The sequence below is a fragment of the Tupaia chinensis genome, unplaced genomic scaffold (genome assembly GCF_000334495.1).
Source record: "Tupaia chinensis unplaced genomic scaffold, TupChi_1.0 Scaffold000443_1, whole genome shotgun sequence".
In the NCBI taxonomy this organism is placed as follows: Eukaryota; Metazoa; Chordata; class Mammalia; order Scandentia; family Tupaiidae; genus Tupaia; species Tupaia belangeri.
In genome coordinates, this window is record NW_006159948.1 from 1,270,425 (window position 1) to 1,290,936 (window position 20,512).

Below are 20,512 nucleotides of genomic sequence, written 5' to 3' on the forward strand. Positions count from 1 at the left end.
TAAATAATTCTTTTTTTATTTTTAAAAGTGCATGGCAAAATGTAATTAAAGCATAAATTTACTTTGGTGCAAAGAAACCAAAGTCCATGCATAGTTCTTCACAATATACATTTCTGTAAACTTTTTAAAGACCTCTTATTTACAAAGATAAAGATAGCAAGTCATTGAATGATAAGTTACTGATTGAGAAAGGAGAGGATGGTGAATATTAAGTGATCCTTCTGATCGTTCTAAATTTCTTTTATTCACTTTAAATTTATCTATTGGATTGGTGGAAAAGTCATGACATATTTTTCTTTCTTTTTTTAAAGAAATTTTTTGTTATCAGGTGTGTATACTTGCCAGAGAGGCAGAGAGACAGAAAGTGAGAAATCGTCCCCCAGGCTGGATGACCATGCTGCAGTCCCTTCTCCTCCAGTCTCCTCTCGAGATTTTGGGCACCCATGCACACATGCCTGCTGTGAATTTTTTAAGCTGGGTCTGGGACTTGAACTGCAGTCAACTATGTGGCAGTCCAGCGGCATAACCATTATGCCATCTGCTGGTCCCTGTATTTTTCTGTTTTTTTGTGTGTGTTTGTGCAGAAATGTGTAATGATTTTTCTGATGACCCAATATTTATTTTTGATTTTCAAGCCACCGGGTCCAGGACCTGAACTGCAATCAGCAGTGGGAATCCAGCGACTCAACCACTATGCCACCTGCCGGCCCTCTAAATATATTTTAAAGTTCATATTAAAAATTTTATTTTTGAGAAATTTGAGGGAATTATGTTCATTATCTACTTTGAGTCTGGGCAGAAGTGTGTCAGGTCTACTTTCTTTATACTATTCTAACATTTTTGTTACATATTCCACTAAAAAGCAGTGTGCACTGTTTTTTAGTGATCATATTTTAGAATTTAAATCAGGGTTAGCACGTTATGGCCTTCAGGACAAATTCAGCCTGCTGCCTGTTTTTGCAAATAAAGTTTTATTGGAGTACAGCTATTCTTTATAAATTATCCATGCTTGCTTTCATGCCACAAGAGCAGAGTTAAGTAGTTGTGGCAGTGACCTTATGGCCTGCAAAGCCTGAGTTATTCACAGAAAATGTTGGCTGATCCCTGCTTTTAATGGATCATAATAATGACCTAAAGACTGACGGTGGCTTTGGAACACAATCTGTTTTTTCTTCTTTAGATTCTTTATAGACTCTTAGATGTACTAATGAGATGTCCTTTCACCTCTTAGGACTTAAATTGTCTCATGGAAAGATACCTGAAACCCCTTCAAAAGGAAACTTTTCTCACCCAAGATGAGGTATGGTGGAAATTATCTTAACTTTGGGAGGGCCACACTGCAAGTTGACTTATTAGTGAAGGAAAAGGAAAGAGGGGTTCACATAATATTTAAAGCATTTTGAATTCATTTAATTGTAACAAATAGATCAGGTGATTGCCTGGTGAGCTTTGGCATGCATTTGGAGAATAAGCAGCAACCTACCCTCTGGTTGTGGGGTCATGATCTTGACAGTATCGGTAGGAAAACCTCATAGTCAGATGCAGATAATTTATGAAAATGTATGAAATATGAGGTGTATTAAATTCATTTTCATTTTCCAGCTTGATGTGCTATTTGGAAATCTAACGGAAATGGTAGAATTTCAAGTAGAGTTTCTTAAAACTCTGGAAGATGGAGTGAGACTGGTACCTGATTTGGAAAAGCTTGAGAAAGTCGACCAATTTAAGGTAAGTTCAGTCTTCACCTAGTCTAAAGCTGCCTCTTGAAGTCGTAAAGGGCCATCTGGTGGGCTCAGTTGAGTCCCTGGTAACATACTGCAGGAGGCCGTATGCTTTCTTTGGTGTTTATTATGGTCACTGGGTTGCCATTCACAGTGTGCCCAGTGAAGCTCACTTTCTCCTGTTTTTTTTTTTTTATTTTTATTTTATTTTATTTTATTTATTTATTTATTTTAGTTTTTTGCCATAGAATGCATGTGTTCACCAGAGAGAGAGGAGGTGAGAAAGTACCCCTAGAGGAAATGGCCATGCTGTATAATTCCTTCTCCTACATTCTCCTCTCAGGATTTTGGGCACACAAACACACATACCTGGCATGATTTTCAAGCCATCGGTCCTAGAATGTGAACCATAGTCAACCTGTGGGAATCTAGCACTTCAACCACTACGCTGTCTGCCAGCCCAGGGGCTTTCTTAAGGGCGTTGGAGAGCAGACCCAGTGTCTCCTGTTTGTCTGGCTAAGGGAAAACCAGTGCTACTGGCTGGCATTACACAGGTTCATTTGCTGACTTGTACTCTGGAAGATGTCCCAAACTTAACCTTTTGTCCTGTTTATGAAGAACCTGTAACACTTTGCCTATTAGAATAGTAAATTAGAATAGCACCCTTGGTCTCTCAGTAAACAAATTAATTTATCCTGTCCTGGGAATCAGTGCTTAATGGAAATGCTTATCATTATCTAAGAGGAAGACAGTCTTATAGCACGCAGTGTCCTTGCAGCATTAATGAGGATGTATAACTAGTGCCTTAGTAAGGATTCTTATGGCTTATTTCTCCTTCCCTGTCTGGTTTTCCTTTATTGCAGAGATTTCCTATGCTATGCCTCCAGGTCACCAAACTCATCGATTCATGTATTGACTTACAAGTCACTGTTGTATACTTAAAAGTATATAAGACATTAACTGAGGTCTAATTAACATCCAACACACTGCACCTAGTGTACCAGTTGGTGAATCTGGACATGTGTACCTCTGCGAAGCCATCACCACACTCAGGACAGTGAACATGCTCATCTCCCCGAAAGTCTTTTCCTGTCTTTGTGTAATTTCCCTCCCCTTCCTTTTCTCTCCTATCTCTGCTCTGCTTTCTGTTATGACAGATATGTTTGCATTCTGGAATCTTATACAAGGAGTCTTACAGTCTGTGCTCTTTTTAAATGTGACTTCTTTTATTTAGCATGAGATCCATCCAGACAGCTGCATATATCAATGGTTGATCCCTTTTACCCCCAAGCAGTTTTTTTTTTTTTTGGGAGGTTTTTGCTAGAGAGTTTATGTGCTCACCAGAAAGACAGAGATAGAGAGACAGAAAGTGAGAAATCACCACCCAGGGCAGATGGACACACACGCACATGCGCCTGGCGTGAGTATAAGCCACCGGGTCCAGGACTCAAACCGCAGTCGACTATGTGGGAGTCCAGTGACATAGCTGTTACACCAACTGCTACTCCCCCCGCCCCCGAGCAGTATTCTATCATATACACGCAGTACCTTTTGTTATTCTTTCACTTTTGGGCATCTGGGTTGTTTCCATGTTTTGGCAATTAACAATAAAGTTGCTATGAATATTTGCATACCAGTATTTGTATACATGTTTTCATTTCTCTTGGGTAAATACTAGGAGTGGAATGGTTGGGTCATATGGTACGTGTATGTTTTACTTTTTAAGAAACTGCCTGTTTTCCAAAGTGCTTATCCCACGGTACCTTCCCACCAACAGTTTCTTCTCACTCTTCTGATGAAGTTAAGGCTACGTTGTCATTTTAGCCAGTAACACGTGTCGTGGCACTTCACTGTGGCTCTCATTTTAATTTTTCTCCTGACTTATGATGATGAGCTTCTTTTAATGATCCAGTTTGCCTTCAATATTTCCTCTTGGGTGAAGTGTCTGTTCAGATGATTTACCCATTCGTTTTACTGGGTACTTTTGTGTTCTTATGTTGAATTTTAAAAGTTCTTTGAATCTATATTTAGTAGGTATTATGTTTTTAAATATTTTCTCCCTGTCTGAGGCTTGTCTTTCTATTCTCTTGACAGTGTATTTTAAAGAGCAGAAGTTTTTCATTTTAATGAAGTACAGTGTTTCAGTTTTTCTCTTTTTGTGGCAGTGATGGGGTGTGTGTGTGCATGCATGTGTGTTTTGGACAGGTTCTTGGTGTGTCATGACATGTCTACCTCGGTCTCCTGAGTAGAGGGGAACCCCAGGCACACTAACCGCTGTTCATTCAGCTTCTTCAGACAGGGTTTGCTGTGTTGTCCATGCTGGCCCTAAGGGCTCTGCCCTCCTGCCTTGGTGCCTGAGTAGCTGGGACCGCAGGTGCAACCATCGGACTCGGCTGGGAGCAAAACCTCTTATGTGGCCTCAGCAGCAGTGCAAAGCACACAGTGTAGCGGCTGGGCCCATTTTCCTTCCGAATCATACTTTTGAAGTCTTAGCTATGAAATGTTTGCCTAAGCCAGGAATATTAACCTTTTTCCCATGTTTTCTCTTATTACTTTTATAATTTTCAAATTTATAGTTAGGGCTCTGGTCTGTTTTGATTTAAATATGTTAGTTGTAATCTATGAATCAGAGTTACTATTTTTGTGTACATGTATCTGAATAATCAGTTTTTCTAGAACATCCTCCTACCCTTTTTCTGCTGTATTTCCTTGGCATTGTGTTGAAAGTCGTTTTGTCCATCTATGTGTGGGTCCCCACTCACTGCGCCTGTCCTCTAACACTTGCGGAAAGTTGTCTGTGTGATGTTAGTGTACAAGCTCAGGAGCTGAGTTGCGGACTCTCAACCCAGTATTCTAGCTCAATGTGGTATTTCTTGTGTCATCTCTTCATAGTGCCTGAGAGACCCTGTTGAGGGTACTATCTCTGTTTCCCTTGACATCCCTCTTTGTCACTCTCTCTTGTTTTTCTTGTTCATAGAAGAAAATCAATACATTTTTTAAAATGTGCCTAATACAGAGCATTAACAGATGGATACTGACATAGCTTAAAACACTTTGTTTTAACCTAACCTATCTTAACATTTATTTTATTCATTATTGGTCTTGTGCTGAGGGGCCTGCTCTTTGAGTTTTGGTCCAGTTGACCACTTAAAGGAGCCTGGATGTGAGAACTGTCAGCAGAGTTGCCCTAGGGTGCGATGATCCTTGCAGCGAGTCCTGGTGACTGACACTAGGCAGTCACTGTTGTAGGTTGCACTGAAGTGGGATCTTCACTTTCCTGCTTATTGTACAGATAGTCCCCCTCTATCTACAAAATGAGACACCTGACCATGGGCTTCTCTTCTTTGTGTCTAATTAATTATTTATTTATGTTAATTTTTTTAAAAGAGAGATTTTTGCTATAGCACACGTGTGCTCCCTGGAGACACAGAGAGAGAGAGATACTGAGAAATCACACCCCCAGCGGGGATGGGGAGGTGATGGCCACACCACAGTCCCTTCTCCTCCATTCTGCTCTTGGGATTTTGAGCATGTACACATAGATGCCTACCATGATTTTCAAGCCTCTGGGTCTGGGACTCAAACTGTATTTGACTATATGGGAGTCTAACACCTTAGCCACTAGCCCCAGTTCTGTTTGTCTAAGTTGGCATCTTGATAACCCAGGAGTCTTCCCCTATGGGACTGTTAGATTTGCTCGCTAGTTTGTCATTGTCTTTTTTTTTTTGCAATTGCTGTTCTGTTTAAATCCTGGTTATCTATTTAGCCAAGCATATAGAAACTGTGGGAGACCCTTTAAACTCCTATGGAAGAGAAAAGGGAGAGAAATGCAGGCCTAGTTGATAAAGTCCTTCCCATTGGTGCATAATGTGTGCTCTGAAGTTAAGTTCAGAAAAAAAGAAGAACACCTCAATATATATTTTCTCATCAGCATTTAATTATCTCAGATGTTTTATTTGTGGTTACTACATGGTAGACACTTAGTAAATATTAAGTTGAGCAAATGAACGGTTTTAATGTGGATAAAGATAGGGATTGTGGATAAAGGGAAGGCTTATATGTGCAGTATTTTCTAATTTTCACAACTGTTATTGTTTAATTTGTGAGTAGGTAAGAGTCTCAGAGTATAACCACACTTCACAGTCAGGTGGCTTCTGCTGATACCCTCTAAGCCAGGGGCATGAGGGTAAGGGCAGGACTTGAAAAGTAAAGGAGGCAAAGAAGATCATGTGGAAAAGAATTTAGCCCTCTAATTACCAGTTGTGTATGATTTAAAATAAAACTGTTTTTTTTCTTTCCTTTTTTTTGTCAGTAGACAATTCTCTGCATTTGTGCATTAATTAAATTGCACTTTTGGGAGTCCAAGTTCATCCCTGAAATCCAGAACCTTGCGTCTTTGCTTGGAACCTAACTTTTCATTCTAAGTCTAAATAAGCAAAACCTCTTCTTAAGAGGACTAGATCAGTGTGAAATTTACAGAGGATATTTTTCTGAGGCCTATTTCACATACATATTTATAGAAAATATGTAGGGTAAACGCATCCTGCCTGAAGCGTACTAAAGTCCTAGTAGGCAAGTCCATTGCCCAGTTTTGATCCCTTTTGTGCAGGGCATATGCCGGGAGATGCTCCTGATTTCCGTAGTCGATCACACTTCTTTATGTAATGTTGCTGATGCTCTCATCTGCTCCCTGCTACAGGAGACCATGGCTTTGGAGCAGGTGGAGGTGATGATCAAGGCAATGTGTTTTCTATTTTTGAGGATGTGAGCTTTTCCTGCCTTCATTTGATTTATCTCTTGTATCTCTCAACAGGAGATAGCAAAGTCAGGAGATTTCTGCCTTTTCAAAAATACATGTTTTCTCATCAGCATTTAAATATCCCACATAGGTCGCTGAAAGATACAGGGCTGGAAAACCAGAGACTCTTCCACTAAAAATACAGAGATGATAATATTCATCAAATATACAAATCTATACAAATCTGTAGGTCCACATACATTCTTTCCTTTTTAATTTTTTATCATTATTATTATTTTTTTAATTGCCAGATGACATATATACTTGCCAGAGAGAGAGAGGAAAAAAGCACCCCTCAGCGGGACATGGTCACACCACAATCCCTTTTTCCTCCATTTTTCCATTTTGTTGGGATTTTTGGCATGCGTGCATACATGTACAACATGTTTCTCAAGCCACATAAATTTGAACCCTATGGTCAGCCATGCGGATCTAGTTGTCTTAACCACCAGATTACAGGACTGGCCCTTTTCCTTTTTTAAAAATTATCAGAGGGTACATGCACACTCAGGGGACTTGGGGGATTGGCTATGTGGCATCTGGCTCCCTAACTCACAAAGCCAGGAGGCTGACTTGCCCCTTTCCTTTTTTTTTCCCTTTCTTTTTTTTAAGTGTATTTATTTATTTCTTCCATGAGAAAGACAGCAAGTACCTGCAACATAAAGACTAGTCTTTCTACTGTAATCCAGCTCTGGTCCCACTGGCCTGCATCATGGGCACACACCGCTGCTGTGCTCGGAGGTTTTTGATGTGGACCCAAGGACCTTTCCCATGTGGGTCCAGTTGCATTATCACTACGTCACCCTCTGGTCTCATACTTTCCTGAGTCCGTTTCAGGGCATCAGCCAGAAAGGAAAGATTCTGAAGGCATGGAAGATACTGATTTGCAGAGAGGGCCGAGCAGAGGGGAGCTCCCTTCTATACCTTGCTGGTTTTCCTAGAGGGGCAAATGAGCTAACTGTACTTTTTCTCTTTAATCCAGAAAGTGCTGTTCTCCCTGGGGGGATCCTTTCTGTATTATGCTGACCGCTTCAAGCTCTACAGTGCCTTCTGCGCCAGCCACACAAAAGTCCCCAAGGTCCTGGTGAAAGGTAAGGCTTCAGTGTGCCGCGTGGCAGTGGAGGCATTGCCTCTCGCTTCTTCTTTGTGTGGTGGACTGTAGTAGGGGCATTAGTAGAAAAATATAAGAATCATCGATGTGCCAGAGAGACATTCCAACAAGCCACAAATATGGGTACTTAGAAATGCAGTATAATAATATCTTGCATTAATAGTTTTATATACCAAAAATTATTTTTAAAGTTTATTTATTTATTCTTCCATAAGAGGAGAGAGACAACACCCACAACAGGGTTCCAACACCACAATCCACGCCCAGTTTCAGCCAATCCTGGACTGTGGGCAGACATATGCCTGGTGTACTCAGGGAGGTCTCCAGACTTGAACCAGGAGCCTTCTCATGTGGAATTGAATCTCAGAGTGTCATGCTTTTCCATTGTGCCATTGTTCAGCCCCTCTTTTAGAGAGAATTGTGACTCCACTATTAATGAGTTAATAGTGGAAAATTAATGGGTCATTTTGCAGTTATGTGAAAACATTGGGGTTTTAAAATTTCCTGCCTTACTCCTATTTTTTTTTAATGAATTTCTGTTGTAACTGATTACATTTCATGTATCTTTTTATGGTTCATCTTTCCCTTACCCGTTTTTGTTCCTAGGTGTATAAGAGCTTCCAATGTTGCTGCTAAAATTGTTTGAGTTATTTGCCAAAATTATTTTTGTGTAAAACAAAGTACAGTTTTTCTGTTGGCAAGCTACTTTTTCCTAAGCATTCAGAGATGGTGATGGAGAATTCTGAGAGTCTCTAGCAAGTAGTAGTTCAGTGCTGGTGGAGATAGGTAAAGGATTAAAGCAGCGTTCCCTTGGTAGACGGTGGAGTCAATTATAAGTATGATTTCACAGAGTCTTGGGAAATCTTAACACCTCATCATTGTTGCCAAGTAACAGCTGCTGATCAAGTCCCTGGATATGAAATTACTTACATGCGTGATGTTCATATTTGTTGCCAAAGAGAACTAGCTTGTCTTAATGACAAACCGATTAGAAGAACTATTAGCACAGTGCGTCTCTGGATAACAAAAGCACCTGCCCCAGTTCATGCCCCAGGTCATGACAGACTTCATAGTAGTGATATGATAGTCTATGCAGCAGAATTCTAGCTCAGCCCCCAATTTATGGGGACCTGGGAATTTTCTTTTCACACTACTCATCCATGACAGTGTTTTCTTATGTGTGGTGTTGGCCATATGCTTCTGTGTGTGTGTGTGTTTCTTTTTAAACTTCATTGAATTCTATTATGAGTTGGTTAAAAGAACCATTTTAGAGTGCTTTACTCCACAGTGAAATTATGTACCAATCATAATCCTTAGTTTGTGTTATTTTTAATCACTCAATTAAATTAAATTAAATTCTGCCTCCATGGATTTTCCTTAATTCAAGAACATTGTTCTCCACACCTGAAAAAATAATATAGATCTTTCAAAACTGTCATATAAAGTAGTAGGTATGACCCACATTTCTTTGTGTGTTTAAGTTGATTTATTTCTTTATGAGCGAGACTGAAACAGAGAAAAACAGACAACACATCCAATAGGATCTTGATGCTAAAATCCACCTCCAGCCTGAACCAGCCTCTGATCATGGGCACACGTGCCTGGTGTACTCACGGAGGTCTCGAACAGGAACCCTGAACGTTCCTATGTGGGTCAGCCTTGTAGAGCGGGTTATTTTACCGCTGTGCCACCATTCAGACTCTGACCCACAGTTTTCTAATTGCCTAATGAGTCAAGAAGATGAAGAGAACTCTTTGAGAACAAGAGGGTACTTGTCTGCAGTTTGTAACAGGCTCGCAGCTAGGTCTAGTAGGAGTGACTCTTCTGTACTGCACTGTGTGCTGTGAACCCGAAACTTCTGATCTGATATGAAATGGTGTTCCTGACTTCACTCTATATGGCCATATTTTTAGACTTGAGGATTGTGTGGGGGCGGGAAGAAGGTTCCTGAGCCCTGTCCACCATGGCTGTAGACTTCCTAGACTTGCCTGAGATGTGGGATGCCCCAGCATTCACAGCTTCCGCATGTGTCTGCTCTGGGCCTGGATTACCTTTCCTGGCCCATGGGCCTATTGGGCACTTGTTTCTGATGTCCTTTCTCTCCAGGGACTTGTTCTTAGAAAGAAAAGTGATGGCCAGACCAGTGGAATGTAATTCTGCCTAATGGGGCTTCAAAGGAATGAAAGACTCTGCCGTAGGAGGTGTTCCCCACGACAGTAGTTTCTCTTACTGAGGACAAGAGTTCCTTTGCAGGTCCGTGATGCCCTTGGACGGTATCTTCGGTTTTAGCTCACAAGCTTTACCACTGGGAAAGCGATTAAAGAAACATTCCCTTGTATTAAAGATACCTTTTTTTAATCAGAAGAATTGTTTAAATGCCCACCAGTTTTGGGGGGAGGGGTAATTATTCACTTGCTCAAGAAATCTTTGTGTTCCTTTGACATACCAAGTGCTGTTGTTGATTTTTTTTTTTTTTTGAGAGGTTTTTTCTACAGGGGGCATGTGCTCGCCAGAAAGAGAGAGACAGAAAGTGAGCGATTATCCCCCAGGGGGGGTGGCCATGCTGCAATCCCTTCTCCTCCATTTTCCTCCCAGGATCTTGGGCACGCACACACACGCGCCTGGCATGAGTTTTGAGCCACCGGGCCTGGGACACAAACCACAGTAGACTACATGGGAGTCCAGCAACATAGCCATTATGCTAACTGCTGGTCTTCCAAATGCTGTTGTTGAAAGTATGGAGCCACTGGAGGGTCATATCTTTATTTCCATTGGCGATTGTTAATCCAGATGAGTGTTTAGGTTCTGAACATGAAGGATGTGTATGGTTAGAAGTTGATGGCATTTGTTAACTGGCTTATCATACTTCTCAGGAATAGCAAATGGAAGAGTTGCAAAGGGCAAGCTATAAGAAGGGTGTAGAAGCTCTGGGACATGCCGAGTGCACGCCCTCCACCTACCCCGCTCCCCACACGTTGATGTGCTCACCAGCCTGGAAGCCCCATGTGTCGACTAGTAGTCACTTGGATACAGTCTCCCTCCTTCTTCCTTTACTTTGCCCTCCCCTCAATAGTCTTTGCACCTGGACTGCATTAGTCATGTCTTCCTAATCATCTGTTTGCTGGCATCTCTGCTCGTTCAGGCCCCACAGCCCCCCAGTGCTGCTTTCTAGGCCAGCTAGGATGCAGATGAAAGCGAGGGTGAGTTAACATTGGACTCAACACTGTGGGAGATTCAGCTTTGCTCCACTTTGCTAGAGCTGTAAGGCGCTGCTGCTTCTGTGTTCTTCTGCCTCTTTCCAAAAGAAGTTCTACCAGCAGAGAAATGCTTAAAAGATTAGAAAAACCAGGCTAAGGAGTGTTTGAAATGGAGGTTTTAAGATTATTCAGGTATTAGGGGTTGATTGCTTGAATTTGTCACTCACGTTTTCCCTAGGAGGGAGCATTCCATGCCCTGCAGGGCCCGATGGGAGAAGTATGGGGTTGGGTGGGGATGGGGAGTGTCGGGGTGGGCAGGAGGCTTTACTGTGGCTAATTCAGGAAGGATTAGGCGGGCTGGGTAAGCAGGTTCAGCACTGGCCACTTGAATAATTTCACAGACGTTTAGTATTATAGACACTAAGGCATCTGGTGCCTGGCCCTGGGGTGATTGGGGCAGGGTCATGGTGGACCAGTTAGAGGAGATGCATGTGGGAAGCCTCAATTGCTGGTCTGCAGGTAAAAAGCACCTTTATAGGCACATCCTTTACTACCAGGGGTTGGCTAGGCCTGACAGGGGCAGTCTCCAGGGTCAGTAAGGCCCCAGATGTCAAAACATTAGAATGAAAGCACATGCTTAATATGAGGAGGATAGACAGCATTCCTTAAACATTCAAGTTATCTTACAACTGACAGGCCTCCTTCCCCACCCCCTCTCCCAATGAAACAGCAAATAATTCTGACCGATAGGCCTTTCTAATTGCCTCTCTGAAGCCTCCTCCTGCCCACTCCCCCTCTTCTTGTAGCCCACTCTTTGCTCAGTCCTGTGAAAGGCGCCTTGGGGGTAAGTGAATCTGTGAGTGAATTGTGAGGCATGAGTTATTTGGGTGCTTCCCCCTGACCGCCTGCTATTTAAACTCTTCCAGCCAGGACAGACACAGCTTTCAAGGCGTTCTTGGATGCCCAGAACCCAAAGCAACAGCACTCATCCACTCTCGAGTCTTACCTCATCAAGCCCATCCAGAGGATCCTCAAGTACCCGCTTCTGCTCAAGGAGCTATTTGCTCTGACCGATGCGGAGAGCGAAGAGCACTACCACCTGGATGGTGAGCGACCCGTTCCCCTGACCTTCCCCCACTTGCATGTGTCTCCATGAGCCGCTTCATCTCACGACTTACTCCCTTCTAGTGGCCATCAAGACCATGAACAAGGTTGCGAGTCATATTAATGAGATGCAGAAAATCCACGAAGAGTTTGGGGCTGTGTTTGACCAACTGATTGCTGAGCAGACTGGTGAGAAAAAAGAGGTAAGGACCCCCTTGTCCTCAGATCACCAGTCAGTAATGCTGGGTTTGAATTTGCTTTACTTTTCACATGCGCTATTTGTAAGTAGAATAGCCATTACGATTCTGTTTTCATTGATGAAACACTTTCATTCTTTATCCAAAGCTATAATGTGAATTTTCTTCCTCATATAGTATATTCGCCTACACAGATTCTCTTCAGTTTATGATGGGTTTCATCCCAATAAAGCCATCGTAAGTTGAACATATTGTGGGTCAAAAATGCATATAGGGGACCAGAAGTTAGCCTAATGGCTATGTTGCTGGATTCCCATGTAGCTGACTACGGTTTGGGTCCCGGACCCGGTGGCTTGAAACTCATGCTGGGCACGTGTGCGTGCATGCCCAAGATCCCGAGAGGAGAACGGAGGAGAAGGGATTGCGGTGTGGCCATCCCCCCTTGGGGGGTGATTTCTCGCTTTCTGTCTCTGTCTCTGTCTGGCGAACGCACGTGCCCTATGGCAAAAACCGCTCCCCCCCAAAAAAAAATTCATTTAGGTAATGTAATCTACAGATCCTCAGCCTAGGTTATCTTAAATTTGCTCAGAGCACTTACATTAGCCTATAATTGGGTAAAATCATCTAACCCGAAGCCTGTTTCATGATAAAGTTTTGAATGTCTCATGTAATTTGTTGAACACTGTACTGGAAGTGAAAGATAGAAAGGTGATATGGATATTTTCAAAGATAGCTTTTTATTGAACATACTTTTATTGGTTTTGCTTTTTTCTTTTGAGAGGATTTTGCTATAGGGATGGTGTACCTGCCAGAGGAGACAGAGCGAATGCGAGAAATCACCCCCCCAGTGGGGGATAGCCACACCACAGCCCATTCTTCTCTCAGGGTTTTTGTCATACACACCCCCGGCATGAGTTTCAAGCTGTTGGGTCCTGGATTCAGCCCATAGTCAGCCATGTGGTAGTCCGTGCCTTAGCCACTAAGCTACCTGCTGGCCCCAAACGTGCATTGCTTTTGCACCATTGTAAAGTCAAAAGATTGCAAGCTGAGCAGTTTTAAGTTGGGGAGCAATGTGTCTGAGGCTCATCCTGTGTAAGTATGAGAGTGAATATCTATTACCACACTCTGTACTGTTTATAGAGGCCAAGGCTATCTAATCCCAGAAATTAAAATAACATCTAACATGTAGTAGGTGCTCAGTAAATATTTTTTAGGTGTTCAGTAAATATTTTTTGAATGTATGTAAGTTTCAAATGACTCTGAACCATCATTTTTTAAAGTCTACCCCAAAAATCTACTTAGAAGGAACTGTGACAGAAACAGATGTACCTGAAAAAGGCTTAGAGCACACTGTAAGCTGTATTTGAGCCAAGGGAAAGGGCTTACATGTATTAAGAGGCTGGTGATACTAAGATTTTATAGGGTATGATATATAGTGATATTCATTAATGTCTCTGTATACCCAGATTTGTCTGGACTATTATACTTTAGCTTTTTTGTTTTTTTGTTTTCTTTCTACTGTCTTAAAAAAAAAAAGAAAAGAAAAGAAACAAAGAAAGAGAAAAAGGAAAACCGCTAGGAGGAAACCATGAAGAAAAACACTCCTGCTGTGATTAGGAGCCTTAAAGGCAGAGGGCGTGGACATAGTTTGATTGTTTAATCTAAACTGGAGAAAGTACCTTATCTTCAGATAATAAAGGGTTATCCAAGTTCATTTTCTCATCCTCAGTAAAACAAAACTTGCTCTCAGACTGCTAAAGGAAATTTCAGAAAGAGGTAAAATCGTGGCATCTCAGGAGTACATGTTAAAAAGTTAAAATTAATTTAGTTGTAAGATGGGAAAGAAGCAGATGCTATGTGGGTTCACTGGGGAAAGTCAAAGTGGTACCGGTTTTCTATATACAGTAAAGGAATGTGGAGATGAGGGGCGAGTGGAGACATACTGATTTTTCCACAGCTGGAAGAAGTCACTTAGGTCACTGCTGGACTGGAGGCGATGAACATTTCTGTTACCTGCACCTCACAGAAGGGGGCAGAGAAATTCAAAGGCAATGCAGAGGGTTAGAATCCGATAGCCTGGGAGGGTTTGGTATAGAGGATGGCTACTTTCCAGCAAAACACAATTTTTTTCCCCTATGTAATAATACAAGCAAAGCGTGAGAATGTTCTCAGCCTATTTAGCAGATAAATTAATCTGTCAGGGTGTAGAAAAGATAGACTACTGCTACTCTGGATTTAGTTCTTATTTTTCCATGAAACTTATAATAAGAAAAAACATTATGCTTATTAGAGAAAAGGGCAAAATATAGAAAACGGCAAGAAGAAAAACTCTCTACAGTCTTAAAATACAGAATCTGCCACTCTTAATGTTTTCATGTTTATTTTTATTTATTTTAAGAATCCAGGCCAACAAGTGGCATGGTGGTTAGGGCACTGGATCCCACATGACTGACTCTGCAGTTTAAATCCCAGATCCATGAGTTGAGGAACATGTTGGGCATAAATGTGTGCATACCCAGAATCCTGAGAGGAAAATGGAGATGGGATTGTGGTGTGGCCATCCCTTCTGGGGTGAAAGGGGAGTGATTTCTCACTTTCTCTCTCTGTCTCTAGCGTGCACACACACCCTATGGCAAAAATCTGGAAAAAATTAATGTATTTGTAAATGCTTAAATAGTTATATTTTGAAAGTAATTTTATACCTTGATTTTTAAGTATCAAACACAGATTGTTCATGTTATTTTAATATTCAGAAGAATTATTGAAATTATTATATAATATTTTATCGTGTGGCTGATCAATGATTTCCTTAATCAGTTCCTATGACTATCAATTCTTTTGGCTTTATTTTAAACTGTTATGAATAATACCCCAAATATTTTTGTTATGATCCTGTATTGTATTTATTTCATTCTAACTTAAGAGGAAATGAACATTTTCATTATATGCTGTTTCATTATCTGCCAAATCAGTTTATAGATTTTTTTAAGAGCTTTTTGCTATAAGGCATTGTGCTCCCTGGAGACACAGAGACAGAGAGAGGGAAAGTAAGAAATCACCCCCCCCCCCAGGGGGGGCCCCTGTGCCACAATCTCTTCTCCATTCCCTTCTCCGGATTTTTGGCATGCGCATGCACGCACACACACACACTCGCGTGCAAGTTTCTAGCCGCCAGGCCCGGGCTCCGTCATGTAGAAGTCCTGTGCTTTCACCACTACACCATCTGTTAGCCCGCTCAATTTTAATCACCGTAGGAGCAAGGAAGTGACTATAATGCAAGAGACTAGAAGGTTATGTAGATAGTGGATTGCAAAGCATTTTGGTGAGGGGGAACGGTGAATTTGACCAAAAATCAGAGAGAAAGGGAATATGGCTTTCAGAAATCTTCCCAGCAAGGAACAAAGAGATATAGTGCTATACAAAGTATCCTCTGTGAGCTGAGATTATAGAAAAATGTGCAAAAGATGGAAGGAGGGGTACTTCACTGAGCAGCAATTTAAAGAGCAGCAATTTAAAGAGCAGAGAAATCCTATTTTGGTATCAGGAGGTTCCAAGGCCAGAAAAATTTAGGACCAGAGTAACAAAAGCACAAGTTTCAGGATAAGAAGAACAACCAGGAAATAAGCCCTCAGTGGGAATCGATTGCTCAAAGGCAATTGCTTACTCAAGGAGAATGACTGAAATACCCTTCAGTCTCTTTCTTTGTCCATTGAGGATGGTCTTTAAACTGGCAGGGTGGCCTGGATTCCACAAGAATAAGGCCCCAGGGATGATGGGTCCTGGGGAAATAGTATGGTCTGTGCCAAGATCAATGAGCATGTGCACTTCCACGTGTAGCAGTGTATTCGTAGACGTAGGGAGACCGGCAGCGGTAGAAGTGTATGACTCCGGTCTGACTTCCTCAAAGGTGGTTCTTGATTCATGTAGTTTCCTTTAAATGGCAATATTTGATAAAAAGCTGGAATGAATTTTTGAACCATTTATAAATGGGAATAGGAACACTCGTCAATATCTACAGGTAATGACAGGTTTATATTGATACAGCAGCATTCTAGGGCACAGAGTACGAGTCCTGTCTTTAACCAACTTTCATCCAATATTTGCATCTGAAGGGAAGTATGTCCACAGGGAACAAAGCTAGTTAAAGGAACATTTTTTGATGATGCTGAGGTTTTACCCTCCTACCCCTATGTTAAACCCTGGGCATTTGGGACTGAACCACACAGAGCACACCTTTTGCTTAGGTAAGGAGGAAGCCAAGAGGGCATCTTCCTGTAGAAGGCCTTAAAAAGCTAGTTCAGTAGGGCGCCTCAGTCTAAGGTACAGGCCTCCTAGCAGAACTGAGACTTAAGGTTTGGGAAGAAGACAGTTGGGGGCCAGTGAAAGCCCAGGGGAGAAGCTGTTGGCCAGAGGAGTCTCCTATCACACTGGCCATGTGGAAGCTTGTCAAAAGAGAAGCCACGTACACGAGACTGTATCAGCCCATTTTCCTGTGTTACAAACAACTCAAAATCTCAACCATTCGTGTCAATGGGTATTTCACACTTGGATATGTAGGTCACCTGGGTTTTGGCTTCTCTTGGACAATTTGTGCTCCATGCCTCTTTTTACTAGAATCTAGGCTGAAGCAGCAATGGCTGTCTTGAGCAAATCCTTTTCATGACTGGAAGTCAAGAGGGCTGGTGGACACTTGTTAGGCTGAGTCCACCTTCCAGGTTACATGGGCACTTTCAACATTGCATGGGCAGCAATGTATACTCAGCCTAGTCTTGTGGGAGGTGCTGCAAGAGTCACATGGCAGAAAGATGTAGAACTTTATTGGAGAATGTATTGTTTGGACTGTCTATTACAGTGACCTTTAATTACTTTAAATACATACCCGCTAAAGCAGCGGCCAGTATAATACCTGGGAATTTGACTTAACATGCATAGCACCTCCTCTTCTATGTGTTTGGAAGGTGAGTTGTGGAGATTATATGGTACTCTTAGTTGATAATATCCTGGACTAGTTACTTGATACATATAATCAAATTAATATTATTGCTTAAAATTTGTTTAACCCTTGGTTGTACTAACGGGACCTATAGCTCAGTAGTAATTACAGTAATTATTGTAATAATCCCGTTCACACCTCTGTATTCTGTACCAACAGAGCCACTTCTTCAGCACCGTCACCTGGTTTGGTGGCTAGAGAATGACGCTGCCAAGGTGCACTGTGTCAGTGGAGAGTTACAAGGTTCCAGCTGTATTTAGAAACAGTTATATTATAAGCAACAACAAATGATAGCCATTTATCCTTGAGAAGCTCAACTTCAAGTTTTTACATGCTTAAAATGCCCCCTTGATTGGGGACTTGGGCTTAATTTTTATGGACCTTGAGATTAGAAGTGGGAGGCCAGTGGCTAGGCACATCAGGGAGGCATATTTGGAAGGAAGAACTCCCTAACAATTTATTGTGTTTCATATGTAATGGCCTGTGGACTGTTCTGTTGAAAAGTCTTGCCTTCTGATATGTTTACATAGAGGACCAGGTAAAGAGACCAAATGATCTTCCCACCCCAGATGAGGCTGCTCCCTCTCATGGTGTAGGAGGGAGGACAGGCTTTGGATAGGTCAGGAAGGGCCAATGGTTCTGGTGAGAAAAGCAAGACCTGAGTGTTGGGAGGTGGAGACATTAGATGGCCATCAGCCTGTCTGGACCATCCTGTCTGGATGGCACTCCCACCAGAAGAGTGTGTTGTCTGAGGTCATTTAGCATTTGACTACTGGGGCTTTGGCCAAGACCTCATGATCACTGGGGATTCCAGCACTTAACACTGCTCATGTCTGTAGAGGAGTCTTCAAGCTCCTCTTAGGCTTCTCTGTTCTTCCTCTAAACTGAAATTAAAATCTTCTTGAAAATGAACTGGGAGGAGAAATAATTTTATTTCATAGCTTCTAGGAAGACCAAATTCATGGGTGGAGATGTCTGTAGTTATCTGGAACAGATCTTTGTTACTGATGGTCATGAGCACCTTCCTGTGAAACTGTCCATTTGAAAACAGCATGTCTCTAATTTTGTAGATCATTGTGACAGATTTATGATGTGTGAATTTTAAAGGTCTGATGTGCACCTTTTTGCCATCCTGAAATCTGAAAGACAAACATGCAATGAAGAAAAATACTTTTTATTTTTTCTGTATCCTGTATGTTTCTTTGGAAATACAGAGGATTCATTTCTCAATTAGGAGATTTCATGAGTCCAAAGATATTTTCTCATTAAAAATTCATCACATTACTTCTAGCCCAAACATGGCTAGAACATAATGATACTATTATTTGGTATTAGAAAAGTTAACTAGAGGGGCCAGGAAGTGCTGTGGTGGTTAAGGCACTGGACTCCCACATGGCTAACTTTGGTTCTAGTGCTGGACCTGGCGGCTTGTTTTTCTACTTCCCTTTCTCTCTGCCTCTCTCTGGTCAAATTAAACAAATATTAATGATGAGAATTAATGAAACAAAGTAATTCTTAAAAAAAAAAAGAAAACTTAACTAACTAGTATACAAGGGGTTTTCAAAACAGTAATGGAAAATGCACATTATGAAAAACCTGTACGTTGGTTTAAAATAATTTTGCATCAAAATAAACTTGTAATTTAATTCCTTTTTTTCCCCCATGAGCTCTTTGAAGTTGCCTCTTTAGACAGTTATTCCAATTGGGAGCAGTGTTTATTGAGACACTAATAGATGAAGAGTATTTTTAAATGTAATCTGTCAGGACCAGCAGTTAGCATAATGACTATGTCGCTGGACTCCCACGTAGTGGACTGCGGTTCGCATCCCGGACCCAGTGGCTTAAAACTCACGCCGGGCATGTGTGTGTGCGTGTCCAAGATCCCAAGAGGAGAATGGAGGAGAAAGGATTGTGGCGTGGCCATCCCCCCTGGGGGGTGATTTCTCACTTTCTGTCTCTCTCTGTCTGACTGGAGAGCACACACGCCCTATAGCAAAAACCTCTTCAAAAAAAAATGTAATCTGTCATTTTTGGTGTTATTTTCTTTTTTAATAAGTCATTTAAATTGGCAAGTACAAATCTTATTATATTTATGGGCTACGTGATGTTTTGATACATGTATATATTGTGGATGGGTAAATTGAGCTATTTAACTTAGGTGTTACTTCATACACTTAAGCAAATATTTTTATAAATAGTATGTTCATGTGGTAAAAGTGATATCAACCTGATGAATTTCTAAATGTCAGTTTTGGGGCCAGCAGGTGGCATGGTGGCTAAGGTGCTGGATCCCACATAGCTGTCTATGGTTCGAGTCCTGCACCCAGCAGCTTGAAAATCATTCCAGAAATGTTTGTATGTGACTAAAATCCCAAGAGAAGGATGGAGGAGAAGGGACTGTGGTATGGCCATTCTCCTGTGAGAATGCTTTCTCACTTTCCCTCTCTGTGTCTATCTCTGGCAAGCATACTTACTCTATGGCAGAAACCTTAAAAAATAAAATAAATAAGTAAATAAGTAAATAAATAAATAAGTAAATAAATAAATAAATAAATCTGAATTTGATACCACCCCATAAGCTTGGCCATGTCTCTGGTTTTCAGGTTGCAGATCTGAGCATGGGAGACTTGCTGTTGCATACCACCGTGATCTGGCTGAATCCACCAGCATCACTGGGAAAGTGGAAAAAGGAGCCAGACTTGGCAGCCTTTGGTATGTATCAAAAGAGAGTCTGAGGAGTGGGTGGAGGCTAACTTGTTTTCCAAAACGTGAATTTTTCTTTTCCAAGGCACAAATGATTAATCACAGTTATCTGAATTCATGATCTTGCTATGGTTGCCAACATCTCACTAATACTAAATTTAATCTTCTATGGCCAGCCCATAGCCTCATGGTTAAGAGAGCTGGATTCCTGGGACCAGCAGTTGGCATAATGGCTATGTCACTGGACTCCCATGTAGTCGACGGCAGTTCCAGTCCCAGACCTGGTGGCTTAAACTCATGCCGGGTGCATGTGCATGCGTGCCCAAGATCCTGAGAGGAGAATGGAGAAGGGATTGTGGTGTGGCCATCTCCCCTGAGGGGGTGATTTCTCACTTTCTGCCTTTCTCTCTGTCTCTCTGGCGAGCACACGCACGCTATAGCAAAATCCTCTCAGAGAGAGAGAGAGAGAGCGAGCGAGAGAGAGAGACCGAGAGCGCTTGCGTTGGATCCCACATGGCTGACTGTGGTTTGAATCCTGGCCCTGGCTCAAAAACATGTTGGGTGTGTATGTGCATGTTCCCCAAATCCTGATGGGATGCTGAAATAGAGGAGAAAGGATTGCAGTATGACCATGGTCCATTGGGGGCATGCTTTCTCCTTCTCTTTCTCCTTCTCTTTCTTAGTCTTT

General features: G+C 41.8%; 1 protein-coding gene across 3 annotated transcripts in view; it reads left to right on the forward strand.

The window, feature by feature from the left end:
• The window catches only part of TIAM1 (TIAM Rac1 associated GEF 1), a 358,191-nt gene that overhangs the window by 319,564 nt on the left and 18,115 nt on the right, over positions 1-20,512 (forward strand). For all 3 annotated transcript variants that reach the window (XM_006155262.3, XM_006155263.3, XM_006155266.3), the window contains 6 exons: positions 1,232-1,300; positions 1,603-1,728; positions 7,502-7,610; positions 11,754-11,933; positions 12,016-12,134; positions 19,725-19,833. In XM_006155262.3, coding sequence (XP_006155324.1) covers positions 1,232-1,300; positions 1,603-1,728; positions 7,502-7,610; positions 11,754-11,933; positions 12,016-12,134; positions 19,725-19,833 — 712 coding nt within the window. The remainder of the gene's footprint in view (positions 1-1,231; positions 1,301-1,602; positions 1,729-7,501; positions 7,611-11,753; positions 11,934-12,015; positions 12,135-19,724; positions 19,834-20,512) is intronic.